At 43.9% G+C, this 21,426-nt stretch overlaps 1 protein-coding gene across 4 annotated transcripts in view; it reads right to left on the reverse strand.

Moving 5' to 3' along the window:
- runx2b (RUNX family transcription factor 2b) overlaps positions 1–21,426 on the reverse strand; it is a 44,295-nt gene that overhangs the window by 13,709 nt on the left and 9,160 nt on the right. For 3 of the 4 annotated variants that reach the window (XM_028605417.1, XM_028605419.1, XM_028605418.1), the window contains 3 exons: positions 12,013–12,275; positions 10,359–10,515; positions 8,292–8,396 (listed from right to left, as the gene is read on the reverse strand). In XM_028605417.1, the coding sequence (XP_028461218.1) occupies positions 8,292–8,396; positions 10,359–10,515; positions 12,013–12,275 (525 nt within the window). Of the gene's footprint in view, positions 1–8,291; positions 8,397–10,358; positions 10,516–12,012; positions 12,276–13,382; positions 13,583–21,426 lie in introns of those variants that run through there. The other variant, XM_028605420.1, reaches the window with a different exon arrangement.

The following is a 21,426-nucleotide window of genomic DNA, read 5'->3' on the forward strand; positions in this document are numbered from 1 at the left end:
AAAGGTAATAAAATTTGTTAAAAACAATATAGAAAGTGTCAATGAGTGAGCTTTAGAGGTGCTGGTAGGGATTTTGTAACATTCGGACAAAGCCAAGCTAGCCGTTTCCGGTCTTTAACCTAAGATAACGTTTCCTGGCTATAGCTTCATATTTACTGTACAGACTGGAGAGTGGAATCGATTTTCAGGTCTCGGCGAGAAAATGTTTCCAAAATGTTGATTTATTCATTTGAAGAACCCCCACCAACGCATCAAGTTTCAGCTATCACTACAGACATATCCCTAGCAAATTCTCCTGCCTGCAGACTGACTAAGAAACATGTGAGAAAACTGCTGAGCGCCAGAAAATCCTGAATAAATGGGATGATTTATAAATTTGGTGTCACGTCATGCCCTCTAAGCCCTTCAGGCTGGTTTATGATCACTGGGTGAGCTTGGATGAATGTATCTTTGGGGCCGATTCAGAAAAAAACCATGCTCATGGAGCCTGGGTTGAATCAGCCAGTCTGTATTTGTGTGTGTGTATGTGTGTCAGTCATCTCACAGTGGAACAGCCAGTAAAGTCGATGAATGAATACACTGGGTCCATATTTCACTTTTTTATTTGGAGCCCTCACAGTGGCCATGTTGTTTTTGTGAGCGGTCAGAAACAATGAATTATTTCAGGTGGCAATCTAAAACTGGCAGAGCGTGGCTCGAAAGGAAAAGCGCCGAGTGGGTGACAGCCAGACGCCCGTCTACCATGGGGGTCTGGTATACAGGGAGGAGAGGGAGGGAGGGAGGGAGGGAGGGAGGAGAGAAAGAGAAGGGGAAAGAGAGGGGAGATAATAAAAACAGAATTGAGGGTGGGGGGGTGAGAGAGGGGGGGAGAAAATAAGTGAAAAAGAGAGGAGGTGCGGGAGATGAGGCAGCGAGCGAAGGAGAGAAGGAGACGGAGAGAAAGGGGGAGCCAGGCTGTCGTGGAGCACTGCCAGCCGTCTGTGTGGTCCATGCGTTCCAGCCTGGAGGAAGCAAGCCAGGGAAGGGAAGGGCGCGCGCACGCACACACACACACGCACACGCGCACACACGCACACACACACATACACAAATTCCGAAACGCAAAACATTTATTGAACACAAAAACACATAATATACACACTTTTACGATATTGTACGAAGTTTAAAGAGCACACACACATACAGACACAGAGTTTGGCTTGTGTGTGCTCCCTCTGCACTTCTCTGCTCATATTAAAGTGTTTTGATTCAGAACAGTGGAGAACAAATCCCTCTGAGATGTTTTTTACTGCAGCTCCGGGCCAACCAACTCCGGACCCTCATTCATAATCTTTATCTCTTTTTATGATTCACTCTCTGCCTCCATTTCTTACTCTTTATTCTGCTGTCTTCCTCTCTGTCTCTCCCTCCCACTGAATGACTTTGTGTTTTGCGTTGTAAAGGCCTTGGCACCTCTTCAAGGAACTTCATAAGACATTCAACTGACTGACTGCCTCTGGAAAAGCCTGCAGTCGTTTTTTTTCTCTTCCCCTCCTTTCTCCCTCCCTCTTTTCATTCCTTTTCCTCCTGATGTTTTGGTGAGTTTTATTTGTCCGGCTCCCATTGTTAAAAGCTGTTTCGAGTCAAGGCAGCAGCAGATAGGTATGGGTGTGTAACTGTCTGTGAGGGAGAACAGCGTATTGAGTCTTCTGAAATCGTCTTTAAGTACCTGGATGCTTTACAAAAGTATATTCTATTTTTTGGACATGTTGCTTGAGGACGTCACTGACAAAGCATTATAATCCAAAAATGCCCTCATATCCCTATATCTAAATAGAGTGGTACTATGTAGTGGCATCCCAGACGATCTTAGCATATAGCATTGAGCATAAACAGCTGTTGTCAGAAACAAAGCCCAGGCCTAACAGCAGGTAATAGTACCCTACTAGCGCATGTAAAGGCATGTGTGTGTGATGACACTGTTTGGAGGCCTTATGGTGTCATCATGACAGACATGTTAATGAAGGTGTCTCACTTACTCATACTGTTTCCAGCCTAGCAGCACTGAAGGTGGCAGTTTTAAAGAGTTTTAATGGGACATAGCCTAGCGACCACTCCTATAAGGTTGTTTCGGTGTGTGGGTGTTTGTCTGAGTGCATTTAAATGAGTATGGGTGTTTGTTTTGTTTTTTTATGGGTTCATTTAAAGGTACAATATGTAGAATTTCTAAATTAAAATGTCTAAAAATTACCATACTTATGTTATATATTTTTTAAGTTGTGTTCTTACACTATCCCAAATGTTTCCACCAAATTTCAAACCCAGAGAAATCTGCTATTTTATTTTTGACACGGGACGCTTCCTTTCGTCAGTGGCGTTATATAACCATTCACCCTCTAGTTACTCGTATCTTGTCACAGAATATCACAGAAACATAGGCGGCGCTAGGCTATTTTTAGGGGTGCTGAAGCACCCCTAAAAATCATCTCAGCACCCCTGAAAATAAAGTCCTTATTGTGATAACGTGAGATCGTTTAGTGCTCAAAGTAGTGGCAGTTTTTGGCACGGGCAAACCGGGCAGCCACTTAACTTAAAAAAATATATAAATAATCCTCTGTGCCGCGAAGCGTTTTTCTGTTTATCATTTCACTGTGTGGGGAATTGGCAGATCAGCGCCCCCAACAGCTGCAGGCGCCCTGCTTGCTAAGAGAGGTCAGCACCCCCTACTTTCACAATGAAATGGACTAGTCCGTCCCACAGTGCGCCGCCAAAGATAAACGGTGACAGGAGAAATGGGAAGTACACAGAGACGGAGAAAGACGAGTCTAAACGGTCTAAACCTTTCTGTTATGTCAATGGTCTAAACGCCAAAATGAAAAAAGTTACCCAAGCGGCTCAAATAAAAGAAAAAAGCATTCCATTCACATTATATTTACATATGCATTTCATGGAGGACTAGGCTCTTCAGAAAAAGATGTTTTGTTTTCCCCATCTGGTTCATAGGCATTATAAGATTAGATGAAAAAGTTGAAAATCAACAGCAGAAAAAAACATGAATAATCTTGTCTAAAAATATGTTAAGGCTTATTTTACCATTCAAGGTATGTGCAGGGGTGTAGCTCCAAATTCTGGGCCCTGTGAAAGGCATTTTCTATGGGCCCCTCCCTGCAGCCAAAGCTATAAATTCTAGCATATTTTTGGGCCCTCCTCACATGAGGGCCCTGGGCACTCAGTCATAATTGCATATCTCAATCTGTCTATTTCTTTCCCCAAAACTCACAAGAAGTCATGATTTAAGGGTTTAAAAAAAAAAAATCTTACAGGAGCATGCCCCCACACCCCCCTAGCTTAACTGCTATCAACTTTTCATTAGGGGCTGAGCACCCCCAAAGGTCATGCTAATTTAGCCAGCTAGCACACCCTTGTCGGTTTGACTCACTCCCCCGGCGCAGAGAGACTTCAGTCGGGATGACAGCTGACAACAGCCCCGGGACGTATAGTTACCGTTAGCACCCAGCCAGCTAGCAGCAAGCCACCATCATTAAAGCAATCCAAACCCAGCCAGCTCTTAACTCCAGTGCCGGGTGCTAACGACGCTAACGAGCTAGCGGCAATTTAATGAAGCGTCGGGAAACAGACCATATCAGACCCAGGCACCGGAGTCAACGAAACAAACAGTGGCGCAAGGCTTCGGCAGACTACGTTAGATGCAGCGTGTGAGAGAAGTATAGATGAACAAAGGCAAGAGAAGCTAACAAATGCCATAGCGAAGTGGAAAGCTACAGACTGCAGGACAATTAGTGTTGTGGAGGATGTCGGTCTGAGAAACATTCTGAGAATCGCAACAAATGATGGCAGGTATGAGATTCCCTCGCACCATCACAAGAAGAATACACGAGTTGTATGAAAAGGAGAGGACCGCAAAAACGACAACTTTACAACGTGCACCCGCTGTTGCTCTCACTGGGAATTACTGGACAACACTGGGTAATCATAATTACCTCGGAGTTACAGTACATTATTAAGAGTGGGCACTGCATTCACATGCTCTGACTGTAATGAAAACAGAGGAGATTATGCTGAAACGTTTGTGCTTCACCTCACTCTAACAGGGACATTTGGTACTGAACAAGAAAAAAACATTTCTGCGGTTATCTCAGAAATTACCTCTTTTAATGTTATGATTGTGGCTCAGGATTTTCTGGGAAGTTTTAATTTATATAAAACAAACAGGACAACATTAATGCCCTGGCAGTGGCAATACGCTTTAATTTTGTATTTTCTTTGATTACATTGTTTAAAGTGATGGTTCGGAGTAATTTCACCCTAGGGTCCTTTGCACCATGACCTCGAGCCAAACACCCCCCCCAGAAGCTTTTTCCAGCTGGGTTGAACATTGGGAGAGTTAGCGTAGAGTACCGTTATCAGCTGAATGTGTATATATATATGTGTGTATATGTGTGTGTGTGTGTGTATATATATATATATATATAAAAGATAATATTTTGGCCATTTTAGGCCTTTATTCATAGGACAGCTAAATACATGAAAGGGGAGAGGGGGAATGACATGCAGCAAAGGGCCACAGGTTGGAGTCAAACCCATTGCCGCTGCGTTGAGGGGTAGACCTCACCACCAGGTGCCCATCTTTGTTATATTTATGCATTATCTTGTCCTAATATTTGCTCTGTGAGGCACTTTGTAACTTATTTTTTTTTAAATGCCATACAAATAAAAGGTAACATTATTATTGAAGCGGTTATTGTAAATGTAGACAGAAGCATATCGGCAAGTATCACACATACATGTACAATACATCTGAATAAATAAATAAAAAGAAACATGAGTTACAAAATACAAATATGTGTGTGAGTATGTGTGTGTCACAGGAAGAATTTGGCTTGGCAAACAGTTCTCCTGAACCACTAATATTGTCTGCAGGCCTGTAAATAACCAGGGCCTCTAAACCAGACTTGTTAACACCCTGACCAAAATCGAACCAAAACACGACCCTGTCCCCAAGCCCAGAACCCCCCAGACCCAGCTGCTTCAAACACCAGAGACGAGCCTGACCGCTAACCTCCACTGCTGACACACAACTGTCACGCAAGCACGCCGGCGTGAGCGCGTGCACACACACACACACACACACACACACACACACACACACACACACACACACACACACACACACACACACACACACACACACACACACACACACACACACACACACACACACACACACACGTCGCTTACGCTCAGTTATGCACCGTAACCACTGCAATATGCTACAGCAAGACCCAGTACGTGTGACGCCACAATGGTTTTTGTCACCTCCTATGTTTGTCTGTCATCAATTACCTATAATAAGAACAGTGGGTTTGGACAGAAAGCCTAGTATATTGTGTTATTACGGCTCGGCTATTATCACTCAGGAAGTTTGTCTCAGCTGGCCGCAGCCAGCGTCAGGAGCAGCTGAAAGGAGACAGAACCACCTATAAAAGCACATTGGTTTAAACAACCACTCCCTGTCTATTAGCTCAAAATGACATTTAATGAGGCCTATTAGCTCTGCTCCAAATCAGCACTGTGGCTACACTAGACTAATGACACCAGTAACACACTCTCTCTGCAAAACATGTCATGTGGGTACACACATGCAGATGCAGGCGCTAGGGGACAGATATACATGCATTTGCAATCATATCTACATGAGCCAACAGACATGCCTATACACTTGAACACACACAGACACATACATGTGCACACACTTGCTGAGTTGTTGGTGCAGTGGCAAACCACAGGGTAACCAAGAGCTGTCAAGCGATTAAGCACAATGCAAGCCACAGAAACCGAGTTAGCCTCCCGCTAATAACACAGTGGCCAGAGGGACCTGACTAACCACTTACCATACCCACACACATACACTGTAACCTCTGAGGAAATCATACCGCAAATCTTTAAACTAGGCCTCACTGATATTCGTCACTCTGACCACGCAATTAATTAGCTAAAGCTCAGCACCATAGTTCAGAGATTCGAGCCCCGTTTCATTCGTGGGTGGTCCGACTTTATCCACCCATTGATATTAGATGCGGAACCGCTGGGGAAATGACATCCCTCAGGAAGACTCATATGGCTACCATAAGGCTTATCAAACACGCCGACACAAAATGTCCTTCCTGAATGAGAAACCCACAACCAGGCAAGTCATTAACAGGGAGCAAAAACTGCCAATAACATCAGGAAAAGTGTAGAAAACATGAATTAAAGCGTAGAGTATGGTTACTAATTTTAGCTTTTCAGACCAGTTACCAGCCCACATTGAAATCTAGTTTTATTGTCAGCTTATTTTCCATAAAGAACACAGCTTTTACAGAGGAGGACCACAGAGTGCCAGTCTATGTCAGGCTTAAGGCAGCCCACTGTTCTTTCTCCGTGTGTCTCTGTGTGGAGTGGACCCCTCCCTGTAGGGGCCCGGTGTACCACAGGCCTCCTAATTACCCACTCGTTTAACACAAAATAGAGCTGTAATGGCCGACAAAGCCCCCCATGTGTCAACGAAGCGTTCACAGATAGAATCACAGTTTTGGAGACAGCCGGTGCTCTCAGCTCCAAATCTCTCCGTGCTGAAAACCTGGAGGAGGGGAGGTGCGGTTGAGAGGGCACATGTGTGTTTTGCCACCCTCCGACCTCGGCTTAATGACCCCTGAGAGGGAGACGTGTTCTGGCTGTAGTTTCTGGGTAAATTACACCGCCGCTGCAATTCTGACCACTTAACAGCAAAGTAAAGAAGTTCAGGGGTTACGTATGATGACATACTCTTTATTGCTTGAATGACTGTCCTGAGACTGAAGTTAGAACATGCACACTTTGACTTTTAAAGCTTTGTCTCAGACCACAAATTGAGCAACTAGAAGGGAAGAAGAACAATGGAAGAAAGTGTAAAGTCTCTTCGCAATGCCAGAATCCCCTCACCTGATATCAGGTAGTACTGCCTTTGTCTAGTTTAGTGACTCACTTCACATATGTCCTTACAGGCAGGCTTTCTAGACACAAATCTAAGACTGCGACTCTTTTGAGACCAAACTGGGGCTTTTCTAAACAAAATCTTGTCCGACTCCCATCTGCTCGCCACCAAGTAACAGGACTTGTTTGAAAGTCATCTGACGAGGGACGGCAGATGCACAGGAAATGCTTTTGATCAAACAAGATGGCTTGAGAGCTAGGAGGGATGGAGGGGAAAAGTGGGTGTGATTGTGACTACATGTGCGTTTGACGACAAGCATGTGCCTTTGTTTCAGGGTGCGTGTTGATGAACGCTGAATGTCGAGGGTCTGAAGCATTTTTTGGCACCACAGGCAGGTTTGCGGAGACTGATGGTGGTACTAATCCTACTGTCTCCTGGCTCCTCTGAGTCTCTGTGCGCCCTGGTGCCATATGTGACGGCGCAGTCGGGCGGGTGTGTTGTTTGTGATGTGATATTGTTCACCGAGACACCATGAGATGAGAATATGTTTTTTTTCATGAATAGGGAGGAGGGTTGGGGAAACAGCTGCATGCCAGACCAGTTGGCACTGAAGGCTATAGTAAAGTTTTTTTTTTTTCCTCCTCAGTTGTTTTTATATGGCCCATTAAAATGAGCTGATGCTAGCATTCTGCTACCCAGTGTACCCTCTCAGGAATATTCTGCCACACTTTATATTTCTCTGAAACCGTCACACAGGAGGCTGAGCTGCTTTCTGAGAGGTCAACTTAATTAAAAGTCTGTTGATTGCTAATTAACACAATCAGAACCCTTTCCAATAAAACTTTTTTTGTGTTAATTAACTTGCTTTATTACCTCGTCAACATTTTAGGTGGGCATTTGTTGCCATTGGCTGAGTCCACAGTCAGCCACACCCACTGCTTAGTTAAAGGGGCACTCCGCCGATTTTGATGTTTAGTTTACACATAATGAGGTGGACTAGTCAGCCTCTGGAAACAGTATAATGTCTTCTGTGGCTCTGGAGGGAGCTTTGTAAAGTTGTAGTAGTGTCTAATTGAGAGATGCTATTGAGTTGCATTATGGGAAATGGAGGATCCAGTGCTTGAGGGAGCTTAGGGACTTAAAGCTGGGATATTTTGGCCTATGCTCCTTTAAGTTTGACCATTCTTTTTCTTGTGAATCCCCCATATTTTTAAGTACAATACTAAATCGCTGGTGTACCCGTTCAAAGACGAATTAAAGGAAGAAGTAGGTTGTTTGCTGTGTGTGTAAGCATCTTCCCATACTGTATTGTACTGTATGTGCGTGCCTTTGTACTCACTCCTGGGCTCACGCGGTCCGTCCACGGTGACCTTTATGGCTCGGTGGTAAGTTGCCACTTGTGGTGGGTTGGTGAATACTGTGATTGTCAGCGTGAAGCTCTTGCCTGTTGTGACATCAAACAACATCAAATGACATACCATCTGCAAAGACAATGACCTGCATTCATTGCTAAACCATCCCCAAGTCACAAGTGTGGTTGTGATCACATAATAGCCAATACAAACGGGGAAAAATCTACTTTTAACGACAGACAACATTGGCTGTTTGAGAGGGTCTATTTAGGTTTGTTGGCAGAGCCTAAATGGAAGATTGACTGGAGGAGCCAGTATCTTGTTATCCAGACTTTCTCCCAGTGTGAGTGGGCGAGAGGCATTTTAATAGTCACTTCCTTTCTCGATAATCCCCAGCAGTTGCTGCCTTGGGGGGTGAGTGCGTGTGTGTATGCTCCTATGTGCGTGCTTAAGGAACACTATGAATCAGAGAGCAACAGCCAAGTCAGCAGCAGCACTAACGTCTGAGGTATGCAGACGCATCACACAGGAAACAGGAAGTGGGGGGCAGGTTGCTGCAGCGACTCACTGGAGCAGCTGTCCATTCAGCCACAGCCGACCCCCTGTGTGTGTCCTCCACTCCCCACTCCTGCTCTAGACCCTTTCAAAGAAGGGATGAGATGAGTCGGGAGAGATAGCAGGGCACAGAGCAACAGGTGTCCCACATACCTGCTCTGAGGTGCATGTGGGTGATCTATGATAAAGCGGGACGCCTACAGCGTCACATCCCTGCTTCCCGGCAATCATCGCTGCCGTCATCTGCTACCTGCGATCTAATTCGGGCTTACTGTCGAGGCAATCCTGGACAGTGCTATACTATTAACTCTAATGATGTTATCACAAGTATCTGATTACTCTCTACATTACCTGCCCCATCTATCCTTGCTGTCATCGTACTATGGTACCATTTCAGCCCTGTGACTATCAGTCCTTGTCCATCTCTACTGGCTCTCCCCGCCTCTGTGTGCATGACTTTTAGCTATCTAACAACCTATCACTTTGCCCTGCTTGTACTTATCTCGGGTATTCATTTCAGACACCTCGTAGTCTGATCTCCCCTGGCTCCTATGTCACTTCCTGTGACTAGATTCTGTGTCACATCTGATGGACGCACGCAAGGTCACTGTGGCAACAGGCCCAGCCCCCATGCCTCCTCGGTTCTCTGTACTTTTTCACCCCTCATCTCTCCTGACTGCCTCTGCCTTCTCCCTTTTTGACAGCTACAACACAGAAGGAAACTGAGAAGAAAAGTCACTGGTTGAGCTGCTGACAGAGCTTATCACCATCAACTTATCGTCGGCGACCACTTTCTGTGAGACTTGCAGAAAAGAAAAGTCTCTAAGAAAATATTTCCAGTAAGTTTGGAGAGTGTGAGAGCACATCCTCTCTGCCAAAAAAATGTCAAATCATAAATAAGACGATTTACCAACAAGACGCTAAATGATGCAAAGAGTCGCGATGCCAAAATATTCAGGGAATGCTTTTTGGCCCATTAGAAGTGTGCCTCTGCCTCACTGCCTGAGGATATGTGCAGAGTGATCAGCTGTGGGGCTGCAGCACCACCCAACACGTTAATATGCCAGAACTGAGCTGGGTCACGTCAGGTGAACAGGGAGAGGATTAAAATCATTACTTGTTTCTTGTTATCAGATCAACACTGTGTTATGCAGCTGACTAGACTGATCACACGTCCTATTTTTGTCAAAGGCTTTGTTTTTTTTAAACTAAAGGACAAAGATCCCAAGCAGGAAACAGTTGGTTATACAAGCTTTTTTTTATGTCCCACCTGGGTTTAAAGATAAAAAAAATAAATCAAGGACCCTAATTTTAAAGCAAAACGGTTCACCACTCAGACTTTAGGAGACGGGCGGTGGGGACTTGAGCCCGGAGTTAGAGATCATTATGTGGTTGCCACGAAGGGAATGTGACCACTAATCCACACCACTGAACCTAATAGCTCCTACTGAGTCGTAGTAGTGTACAGTGAATGGAGCACGGAGTGTTTCGGGCCTCACCTCTGCCACTGCGGCCCACAAAGCGAAGGTCGTTGAAACGGGCTACTTGGTTCTTCATCACACCCGAGGCGTTCCGCAGCTCGGCGGAGAAGTTCTCGTCGTTGCCTGCCATTACTGTGACAACAGTCCCATCAGGTATGTCTCCCAGGGCAACCACCTGTCGGGGGCACAAAGGGCAGAAATTCAGGAACTGCTGAGGGCGTTTTACAGGAATACGCACATTTTACTTGAGACTCAAAATGGGTTAGATATCCTGCATACATGTACATATAAAGATAGTATAATATATAAAGACATTTTGAAAGATTATTATAGAAAAAAAATCTAATAAAGGAATCGCTTCAGTTTAAAAGCCAAAAACTAGAGTGAAATCAAACCTCATTCCCAGTTTCACTAATAAAATCCATCGAGCTAATGCGACAGAACTTGTTTTACATCATGCCATCTTCCTTTCAATCATGTTGATGAATGGATTTAATTTTCACTTCACTTCTCATATGCAGTCTTTAAAACAAAAGCGGGGAGGCCTCGTGTTATCATTTAGATTCCTGGATGCAGATAAAAGTGAGTGAGTAGGCCTACAGAGCAGCAATAATTATAGAGCCGTAGTAATAAGAACGGTTAAATAACACATATATTTTAACATGTGTCACATTTGATTTGGAGCCAGGGCTACAGCTACACATTTCCACTTTGGTGTGTCTTTGATTCATCCTTTAAATAATATCTGTCAAGTAATTAATAGTCTTTCCTGTGAAATATCATGGGAGCAAAAAATTGTCAAGACTTCAAAAATTCCTTAAGAGGCCTTAAATGTATAAACAATTAGTCTTTGTTGCAAGTTGAATTATATTTTTTTTTGCTCAATAAAAGTTCAGTAAAATCAACATGAGAAGACTAATTACAATAATTTAGTACAATCATTAGAATTGTGGTTATTAATAGGCCATGATGTGGTTGTAACATAAGTAACATGTTGTAATATAGTTTTTACAATTTTGTAACATATGAAAATAATTACATAATATAGAAAACTGTAATTAATCACCATGAAAACAAAGCTTTGATTGTGGAATTATTCTTTGGCTGGGGGATCATAATCATTATAGTTTACTACATTCACTTATTATTGTCAACAAACAAAATGTAAATTGTGTTTGTTTACAAAATGTGAAAAACAAAAAATATGAACATGTGATTCCTTTCCTTTTTTTACATCGAGATTTATTTTACCAAAACCTTTTTTTAACGATTTTTTTTGGCCCTTTAAACATCACGTTTCATAAAAGCTTTATCATTACAATTTTCTGAATATTTTGTTTGTGAAAACATTAAAAAAAAAGATCCCAGATCACAGCTTCTGTCTGACTTGTAATGTTAATAGACTACAATTTGTGTCATTTGTGATTAAATGTTTGTTTTTTTTAAATGACACATGAGGATAAACACAAAACTAGCACCCAACAGTATAACATGAATCTAAGTTCTAAATAGATTGGGGTTTCGAAAGAAACATAATGCATTCACTCTTCTAAAATGATTTCTTTTGGGCTTAACTTAGTGGTTGTTTGTCATACATAAAACACTGAATGCCATTGTGGTTTACCCTCCTTTTAATTTAGCAGCACATCACTAAGACCGAGACGGGGCTCACCTTAAAGGCGACAGGCAGCGTCTTGTTGCACCGCCAGTGGGAGGGCAGGACCGAGCAGAGAAAGTTGGGGCTGTCGGTGCGGACCAGCTCGGCCGGGTGGTCGGCGATGATCTCGGCCATGCTGCGGTTTTCGTGGGGGCGCAGTCTTGGCACCGCCGCCGCTGCGTCGGGCTGCCCGCCTGGAGAGTTCACATCGTTCATCTTCCCTGGGACCGGCTGGAGGCTATTGGACGGCGGACTGAACCTCCGACTGGCGCTGGGATCTACGGGAATTCGCATCACAACAGCGTTGATTATCAGAAAAAAAGGCACCAAAGGCTCTCCAGCTACTCTCCTTCTTTCTCTCTCTCACACACTCAGGGAGAAACTCCGCCGCTGCTCGCTGAACCTCAGCGCGTCTGCCAATGGAAAATGGGACTTCGTGCGCGCACACAACCGCGTTTCAAAACCCTTTCCACTACAAACTTTAGTGGGCGCCTTCAAGAGACATAAAATACACTTCTCCGGCAAAGGAAAACAACCCCTTGAAAACTTGATGGTGTTTTAAATGACGAGCTCTTTTTTTTCAATCTCCTCGGGGGCAGCGTCCATGCATGCGCCACAACGCTGGCGTAGTTTCTCACGTGTGGATATAAATAACATCAAATAAAGGTCCGAGCGCGTAATAAAGCTATACAATTACAACAAAAAGGCAGGTCTAAAATGGAAGAGTCGACCCAGATGCTCGGAAAACTTTTTGTCTGTCTTCCTTTAGTGAAAAGTCAAAGGGCTGCTCCAGGTGTGTCATTGAAGTCTTTGTGCCAAACTGAAAAGCTCTCTCTGAAAGCCCGTAGGCGATGAACACACACACACACACACACACACACACACAAAAGAGTTTTCAAAGTCAAAGGAATAAGCTTTAACAATACTAAACAAGAGCTATTTATAACCCCGCGGCGGTTGCAAAGTGTACATATTTTCGGTAAAGTCTCGGCCGGTGTTGTATATGCCTATAGGGTTAAAGTAGTTGATGAAGTCGGAAAAAAAATGCATCGCCGGCGAGATGAAGGAGGCGGAAAATAGAATCCCGTTTTTGTAGCCGTAAATGTGGTTAGTGTTTGGAGGCCGGGGTTTCCCGTGCTCAGGCTTTTTGTGGTTTATATAGCTCGAGCGCCCAGCAATTATTGCGCTGATGCGATTCCAACACGTGGTGTCTGGAATCAGATCCATTCCCTCTGCCATAATCTATCACGCCTATATGGACGGCCGGACAGGTCTCGGTGTAATGTCTATACCTTCGTGAAACACGCACGGGGCTACGTTTCACGCCTTTCATCTCAGTCGTTATTCACTAGTACGAGTTCCACACACAGCACTGCGGTACATACCGACATGTTAACGCTCCCCTGGACCATCAGCGCGCTCCTAACTCTGCCGGGGACGGTCATTTCCAGTCACTAAACACGCATCAGTCCGTCAGCCCGTGTTGCGTTACCACCTATATGTCCCGACACTGTTTGCGGCTCCGAGGAGCGTTCAGAGAGCCGAGCCTGTTGTGAGAAGTGAGCTCCGGTCCATAAGGTACAGGAGGGAGTGAGTCACCGGAGAGCGGTGAGACAGGTAGAGAGGCGCAGCGCAGGAGTAGAGTTTCACTCGGTCGCAGGGGAGAGCTGTTGTGCAGGTGTACAGGTATTCTCCGGGCTTTCATTTAACTTCACCCACCATGTGGCCGTTTCTCTTTTGAGAAAAGTCAGCTGTTTGAAATCTAATTTCGCAATCTGTTGTGTCTCATACAACGTACTGTACTGCATCTACAATTTACAATCTCATTACGCCAAAAGATGAGCCAATAGATGATTTCGATAATAGGTAATTGCGCACAACTCCTATTCATGTGCATATCTTAAAATGACAGTGGCGGTATGCAATTAAGTACATTTACTCAAGTACTGCACTTTGAGGTACTTTGTATTTTGCTTGAGTATTTCCATGTCATGCTACTATTTGTCCTCCACTACATTTCAGAGGGAAATATGGTTCTGTATACTTCACTACATTTTATTAGACAGCTTTAGTTGCGCTGCAGGTCAGGATTTTACACACAAAACATATGATGAGTTGATCAAATACGATGCTTTGTTTTTGAATAAACTGCTCCTCACCAACTTAAACAGTAAAATGATACCTACAAGTCAGCGCGTGATGATAAGTGATAATACTAATTAACATTATAATTAAAAGTAATACACTCGCAGGGGCCTTTTTCCTGCTTTATGAGTACTTCAGTATGTTTTATCATGTCATATTTTCAACGCAGGACTTTCACAGTGTGGTATTGGTACTTAAACTTCAAGGGTCTTATTCCACCACTGCAAAATGAAGGATGCAAAAATTTCCCAAACCAAGGCAAAAACAAAAGAAAAACAAAACATTCTGAGGAAATCTTATTTAAAAAAAAACAACCAAAAACATTAATGGCATTAATTACATCCATACATAATTACAGCCTTTTCTCTCTCTGTCTTCTTTTTAAACAAAAAAATCTATTCAAATAAAAAATAAATAAAAATAATTCTATGCTTTTATTTTAGTACTGAAATATGTCGTATGTAGGGTGGATGCTGCTCTGAAGACAGTTTCTGAGAAGGCCCGCGCTTGGCCTGCCCCTCCTGTCTCTACTGTAGAGGGCATCCTCCACCCTCTGTGAGACTCCATATCTCAGCCGGCTCTCGTCACCCACCCCACCCTCTGCCCCGATTACCCATCAGTCTGACAGTCTCCCAACAAGTCTTTTTTGAGTGCCACATCACACAGCAGCATGTGTATTTGCCACTTTGTGTTCCTTTTCCGTTACTCCCAAACAGGCTTTTATTGCAGAGTCTTTAAGACAAAAGCCTTTGATATTTCAAAATAAAAGGGACCTCTGGTAGGCACAGCTGTCAAGTTATTTGGGTCCTGTCAGGGCTTTTGCAGTTTGTTTTTATGCTGTAAAGTTTAATACAGTCTTATACATTTTATAATAAGGTTTCTGTGTTGAGAGAAAAAAGCCTAAAGCCTGAGCACTGTAACTTGAAATAACTTGACTTCTTGTGTTTCATATGTATGTATGTATGTGGGTGTGCACATACATTTATGTCTGTTAGCATGTGTGTGTGTGTGTGTGTGTGTGAGGATGTGGGAGGGATATATATAAAGTCTGAAAGCATTGACATGCATCTGGCACCTCGTCATATGGACGGGGAGGGAGGAAAAAAAAAGAGTGATTGAGTTACACTTCCCCTCCGTGTGCCCCAAACACCAGAAATATGGTTCACATTGTCCAACATTCTCAAAGATCAACTAACAATTCATGGATGGATAAATGTGAATAGTGGTAATTAAATCTGTAATAGTGATAAACATGGCCTTGCAGGAACCGTGGAGACGGTTATTCCAACAGAGTTAAGTTTCAGCTCCGATAATATCATTTGTTCACCGCTGAATACATTTGGGGTAATGTGGAAAACATCCTTAATGTTGTAGTGGAATTTAATTTAGGAAATGTTAGGGATGAAATAATACCAACCTCGGAGTCAATTTCATGCCATCAATTTAATCAGCCTAATTATTTATAATGCAGATGTGTTTTATGTTATTTTGACTGAAATTTGAACTGGAATTTAAATTTTGGAATTGTTTTTTGTATGGTTTATTCGTAAAAGACACATCAATGAGTACATGCATAAATACAATCCCAATTTTATCAAGACAATCAACTTACACTCATTTTCAGGCCAACTAATCAGTCTTAAATTTGGGTTTTCTGCACCCTGTTATTGTCCCATCAGAAGCAGCGACAGGAAGAGCCTCTTGATTTTCCCAGACTGATCCCAGGCCCCCCCCCGCCTTCACCCTTGTGTAGTCGTGACTTTAACCCTGACAAGCTCAGCTCATCAAAGAGTGTTTGTCCCATCTGACTCCACTTTGCCTCTCCGCTGTTTGTCCAGCATCTGTCTTCCAGCTCCCTACAGGATACGGCCCGCATGCGTACACTAAGGCCTGCTGTCTGGCTTTCTGTCATTCAGAGGTAGGCCAACCTCCGAGTTTGAAATCTTTTGTTTGAAGTCCCGGAGATGTGAGGGAGACACCAGAGAAGGCGTTAATGTGCCAGAATACACTGTTCAATCAAAAAATACCACTTCCCCGCTTTAGTGTTCTGGATTTAACTCGGCCAAAAATCAACTTCTGATTAAATGTGAATGCTATAACTTCCACATAGTATTTTTTGTAGACTTTTAGGATATTTGACCTATCTTTCTCGGTATAAAAAAAACTTAATATTATGTAGTAATGAATCTAGCATAAAGCTGTTCAGTCAGTGTGTCTGCTGCTCGCCTGGTGCACAGCTGGATCGTCTCTCTCAGCTCTGGTATTATTCATCTACTGTGTTACACTGGCTTGGAGTCATTGCACAGTAGGAGAAGTCACTAACAGTGAAGAACCACAGTATACCACATTGGGCAGGATGTGCATTTTATGATTTATGGTAATATTGTATTTCTGCCGCTCAGTTTCAATTATATGTTTTCAATAAAAATCATACTCAGCTGACACTCATTGACTAATTTTCCTGTCGAGATATCAAGCTGGTAATAAAAGTTTCTGTTCTCATTCCCACTTGAATGACAAAGACTGTGTGAACCGCTAATATTTACGCACAAACGCTTTAATGTTGTCAGCAAACTAACCATGCCTTTCTCTTCCCTTGTCTTTATATATTTTTTTTTTTTTTTTTTTTTTTTTTACAACTGCGCATCTGTCAACATCTTTACATCTCTCTTGCTGTTTGACATACGCAAACACACACTTAATGGCCCATCTATCCTCACTAATAACTTCTCATTAGGATAGACGCGGGACAAACAAAGCTCGGTGTTGATGCTAAAAAGTACATCAGTAGTCCGATGCAACAGTTTAGGCAGGACACACTGAATGTACTTTTTGACAATAACCATATATTTGACTATAATAATAAAAACAAAAGAGAACAACACTCTTCATCTCTCCTTCTCCTTTAAAAAAGCACACTCTCTCATGATTCAAGAGGAAAAGTACAACCACTTAAGACTCAGGATAAAGGCTCCATTTCATAGTGGTGCATTTTTCAAGACACTTAATTATAGCTTTCTAGAGGAGTGCAGTGACGAGGCCCAGGCCTTTTAAGCTCTAACGGGATGTTTCCATGTTTGGCAGGCTAGCCATCCAACCGGTCTGCCAGCTAACCAATCAGCGAGCCCACCAGGCTAGGCAACAGAGAGCCTAAGATCCAGTCTACTAGCCAATCAACTAAACCAACCAGGAGAACAGAGAAGCCACCACAAAACTAGCCTGCAGGTCACTTAGTCGGGCTGGTAGCTGGCCAACGAGGCAGTCAATTAGCTAACCAGCTAGCCACCCGAAAAGGACGACGGTGGGCAGAAACTTTACTCCTCGTGACCTCATCGACACAACCTCACCGACTCACGCACTCATCCTAGATCACAGCTAAGCCCTTAATGACTGTTTGTCACAGAGCCCGTGACATCACCGTGAACTGTTAAGACGAGGACGGCACGTTCTGCGGTGTGTGTGTGTGTGTGTGTGTGTGTTTGTTTGCATGTTCCCTGAGCGACTATCCAAGTTTTGCATTAGACTTTGAGGTGGCTGGAGTGGCTAGTGCCTACAGAGTTTAATGTATTTAACTTAGTGAGAAAGTGCTATGCAGAAAGAGTTTGTCTGATATTTCACTCTGTTCTTGAAATGGCAGAGAGGCGCATGGAAATAGATGGAGACATGGAGGGGGCAGCTGCTCACTGCTTGTGGCAGGAGGGTAGAGGAGGAGGGAGGGAGGGAGGGAGGGAGGAGGAGGAGGGGTATAAAGACAATTTCCTCTCTGCTCTTATTGCTCTGACTGTCTGCCGCCTACCGCCTTCATGGAGGTCCCTAATTGAGATCACTTGTACTTAAAAATAGGAACAAAAAAGGAACTTCTGCGGGCTGGGAGATGGAGAGGAGAAAATAAAGCAGTAATATGTGACGAAGGCTGCCATTAAAGAGTCCCAATGATAGATCTGAGCGACTGGGGCACAGAGTTGAGAAGTCTTTCTCGGTCTGCCAGGGAACCCTCAGATGTTGACGTGTCACACACCACCTGCTGTCACAGTGCTACACTGTGCATGTGTAAGACAGTATTTGTAGGTTTTGTGTGTGCATGTGTGTGTGTGCGTGTGTGTGTGTGTGTGGGTGGATGTGTTTCTGGGTCTTTGATGGGGTATAGTGACAGTGCCCGGGGCTGAGGCCAGACATAAGCCAAAAAGAGGGAGTTCAGTTTTTCCACTTGTGTGTGTGTGTGTGTGTGTGTGTGTGTGTGTGTATATATATATATATATATATATATATATATATATATATATATGTTACAGTTTGTCTTTACATTGCTGCAACACAATATATGTACAGTGATCAGTCATATTTAGCTGCCCCACTCTATGCAGCCATTGTGTCATTAGCTATGCTATTATTAGTCCTTCACTTTAATTCAGCCGTTCCACCAATCAAACCCTCCCTCGAGCTGCCTTTCCCAGACTTGGTCCCAGAGTGTCCCTAAGGCGCGCTGGTTTCCCCTTCAAAGCATCTATCACTCAATCAGGTCTGATCGTGCTATTAATCAAACAATGAGCCCCCTTCCTCAGAGACCAGTTTGAAGGATTGGCTTGAAGGAAACGCAGCGTATCCAGGAGTGGTACTGGACCACGGCTGGGAACAGGAACCCTGTAAAGAGCGTTTTTCTTGGATTGAGACCCTCTGTAGGTGCTAAAGACAATACAGACACTCGGGCTAGGCCAACATTCCACTTTACACTTTTCCCTTCCTCTGTGTATTTCACTGGTCTACTTCCCCTCTGCAAACTAGCCGGCTAGTATCAAAATATTTATAGTACATCTGCAAGACATGCTGTTCTCATGTATCCAGGACCGTTTAGCCCTGTGTTCATTATGCGAGGTAAAACTAATACCAGATTTATAGGGGGAGATTTCTCTCTGTTCTCCCCTGTCCGTGTAGTGCGATTGAGGATGATTTATGCGAGGCACGGAGGCACAGGCGAGATAAATAGCGTGACTACACGGCGAGAGGCAAACACGCAGCGGCCCAGACTAGCACTCGCAGGGGGGCTATCAGCTATCACTCGCCCCTTTCCACTGCTCCTGTTTCGAGATTTGAGGAAGGCAAGACAGGACGGACAGCGGCTGGAGATGAGGGAGGGAGAGGAAGGAGACAGGAGGTAAGGATGTATGTATGTATGTATATGAATGGTGGGGCAGGGTGGAGGAATGTCCAGGTGCACCGAGTCCAAATCGATATAAGGAGGTGTAGAGGAGGGCCAGATGGAAGGGGGGGGGGAGGCTGTCACGGATGCTCAATTGCACGCAGACATAAACATAAACGGTGTAAACCCACGCCTTGAAATGTACCATATGCATTTTTTGTCTCGGAGTGTTTAAATGTGTTAAATATACTATCTGTTTTGCTTGGCCATCATTACAGACTGCATGTCATGAATATTGCTGACAGTCAGTGAGCCCACTTCGAAAAGTTCTGGCATTGCTTTGCTACTTTATTTCTGGGGGGTAATCAATGTCAAAACTGCCAGGCAGTGTGTCCAGCACTGAGACAACTGCCAATCAGATAAACAGGAAATGAAAAAACAGTACTGGGCAGGCACCGCATGCGGCCACAGCACTGGGCGTGCATCGGGCAACAGCACTCAACTTCCGAGGGTTTGGATCTCGCTCTCCTTTTCTTTTTCTTTTTTCCTCCCTGATCTCTTCCTGATCACGGTCCAGCTTGGGGGCCGCTCCAAAAACACAGAGCTTGAACTCTGCAACCTGGAGCCATACATACTAGATCGGATTCCAAACCGTTTGGACGTCGAAATGGCGCGGGAAGCCTTGGCTTGTGAAAACGTTGAGTGGCCTCACATGGAGCATCTGATGCCCTGTGTGCTGAACGAGTTAATAAATTAAGTTGAGAGTGTCACCGCTGATGCAGCACACTCAGAGACGAGCCTTTGCCAAAAACCTTAGCCTGTAATTACACCGAGCCTATTAAGCTACTGGTCAAAAATGACTCACAACAAGGTGGGGGTGTGGAGGGGCAGAAAGGGAAGGGTGCATGGAGTTCACTTTCATAGCTTTCAGCCTGAGACGTCCTCAGACAAAATCAATTGCACTCATCTTTGGAAAAGCTGAAGACATGATTTCACAGAAGATAAAAGACTATTGTGAGATTATGTGGCCTATGACCCTGTAATTTCCACACTCACTCAGAAGTTGCCGGTTATTCCAGGACAGGGCCTTTTCATGTCGTGTCGGCTCTGCCCCTAGCTGACACTCGGATGACGCCAGCTTTATAGCGCCTAAATCGAGTCCTGAGTAGGGAGACTCATCGACTGCTGGGTCCCACGGGGAACATCAATTACGTTGTGAAATGCTGTCCTTCAAACACAATCTATTCTGTGGTGTTGCATTATAGCAAAGCTAAGAAATTGAACGTCACACACATAAAAAAAATCCCTCTTTGGCAATAGGGTTGTTGGGATGTGGTCTCGGGCTGACAATTAAATTGTCCGCTTGGAATATACTGTCACTCTGGAAGCGCAAGATTGATGGCGAATAATTTCGCGGGAAATGAACATCTTAAATGTTTTTTTTATGGCGTCATAGATCACTCTGATATGTTCTTGTGTCCTCAGGAGATGGAAAAATGTCCCCAGTAGTTGCAGAACTTATTTGCAGACAATTAAAGAAGCTCTAAACAACCCAACCTCCTCTCACTGAACTATCTAGCTGAAAAGAGTCCTCCACCAAACTCATGCTCTCAAGCAACTTTCTTGCAAAATGGCCAAACATTTAAAACTTTACAAACCACAAAGCATTATCAGTAAAGAAAGCCTCTAAATCATAATACAGGTATACAGGGTTAGAAGCTGTAAACATTAAACCCGTGTTTACATTGCAAGGGATTCTTTTTCATTAGTAATTGCCTCACACTGTGAGCCTGACGATTTGGTAATATTTATGATAGGCCCTTAGGGCCTGCTTCCCTCTCAGTCTCTCTTATGTCTATAAAATCTTTTACTCTTGGCTCAACTGCAGCACAGCCAAGGTACCATTAGAACCTGATTGTATATGTGCTTTTAAAGTGTGCCTCTATGCTGCCTTTAATGTGCATAGGTCATGTGCTTATGTGCGGATATGCATGTGATGTGTATAGCAGTATGTGCAGCAGTCAAGGGGCTGGCTCTGAGACTTTGGTTAACCGGACTATAATTTGGAGGCCCAGTGAAGACTCCCAGCAGCCTCTCACTGTGTGTTTACCAACTCGACTGTTTCTGCTGCATCTGCAGGGTCCTGC

This window comes from Perca flavescens, chromosome 18 (assembly GCF_004354835.1).
Source record: "Perca flavescens isolate YP-PL-M2 chromosome 18, PFLA_1.0, whole genome shotgun sequence".
Classification (NCBI taxonomy): domain Eukaryota; kingdom Metazoa; phylum Chordata; class Actinopteri; order Perciformes; family Percidae; genus Perca; species Perca flavescens.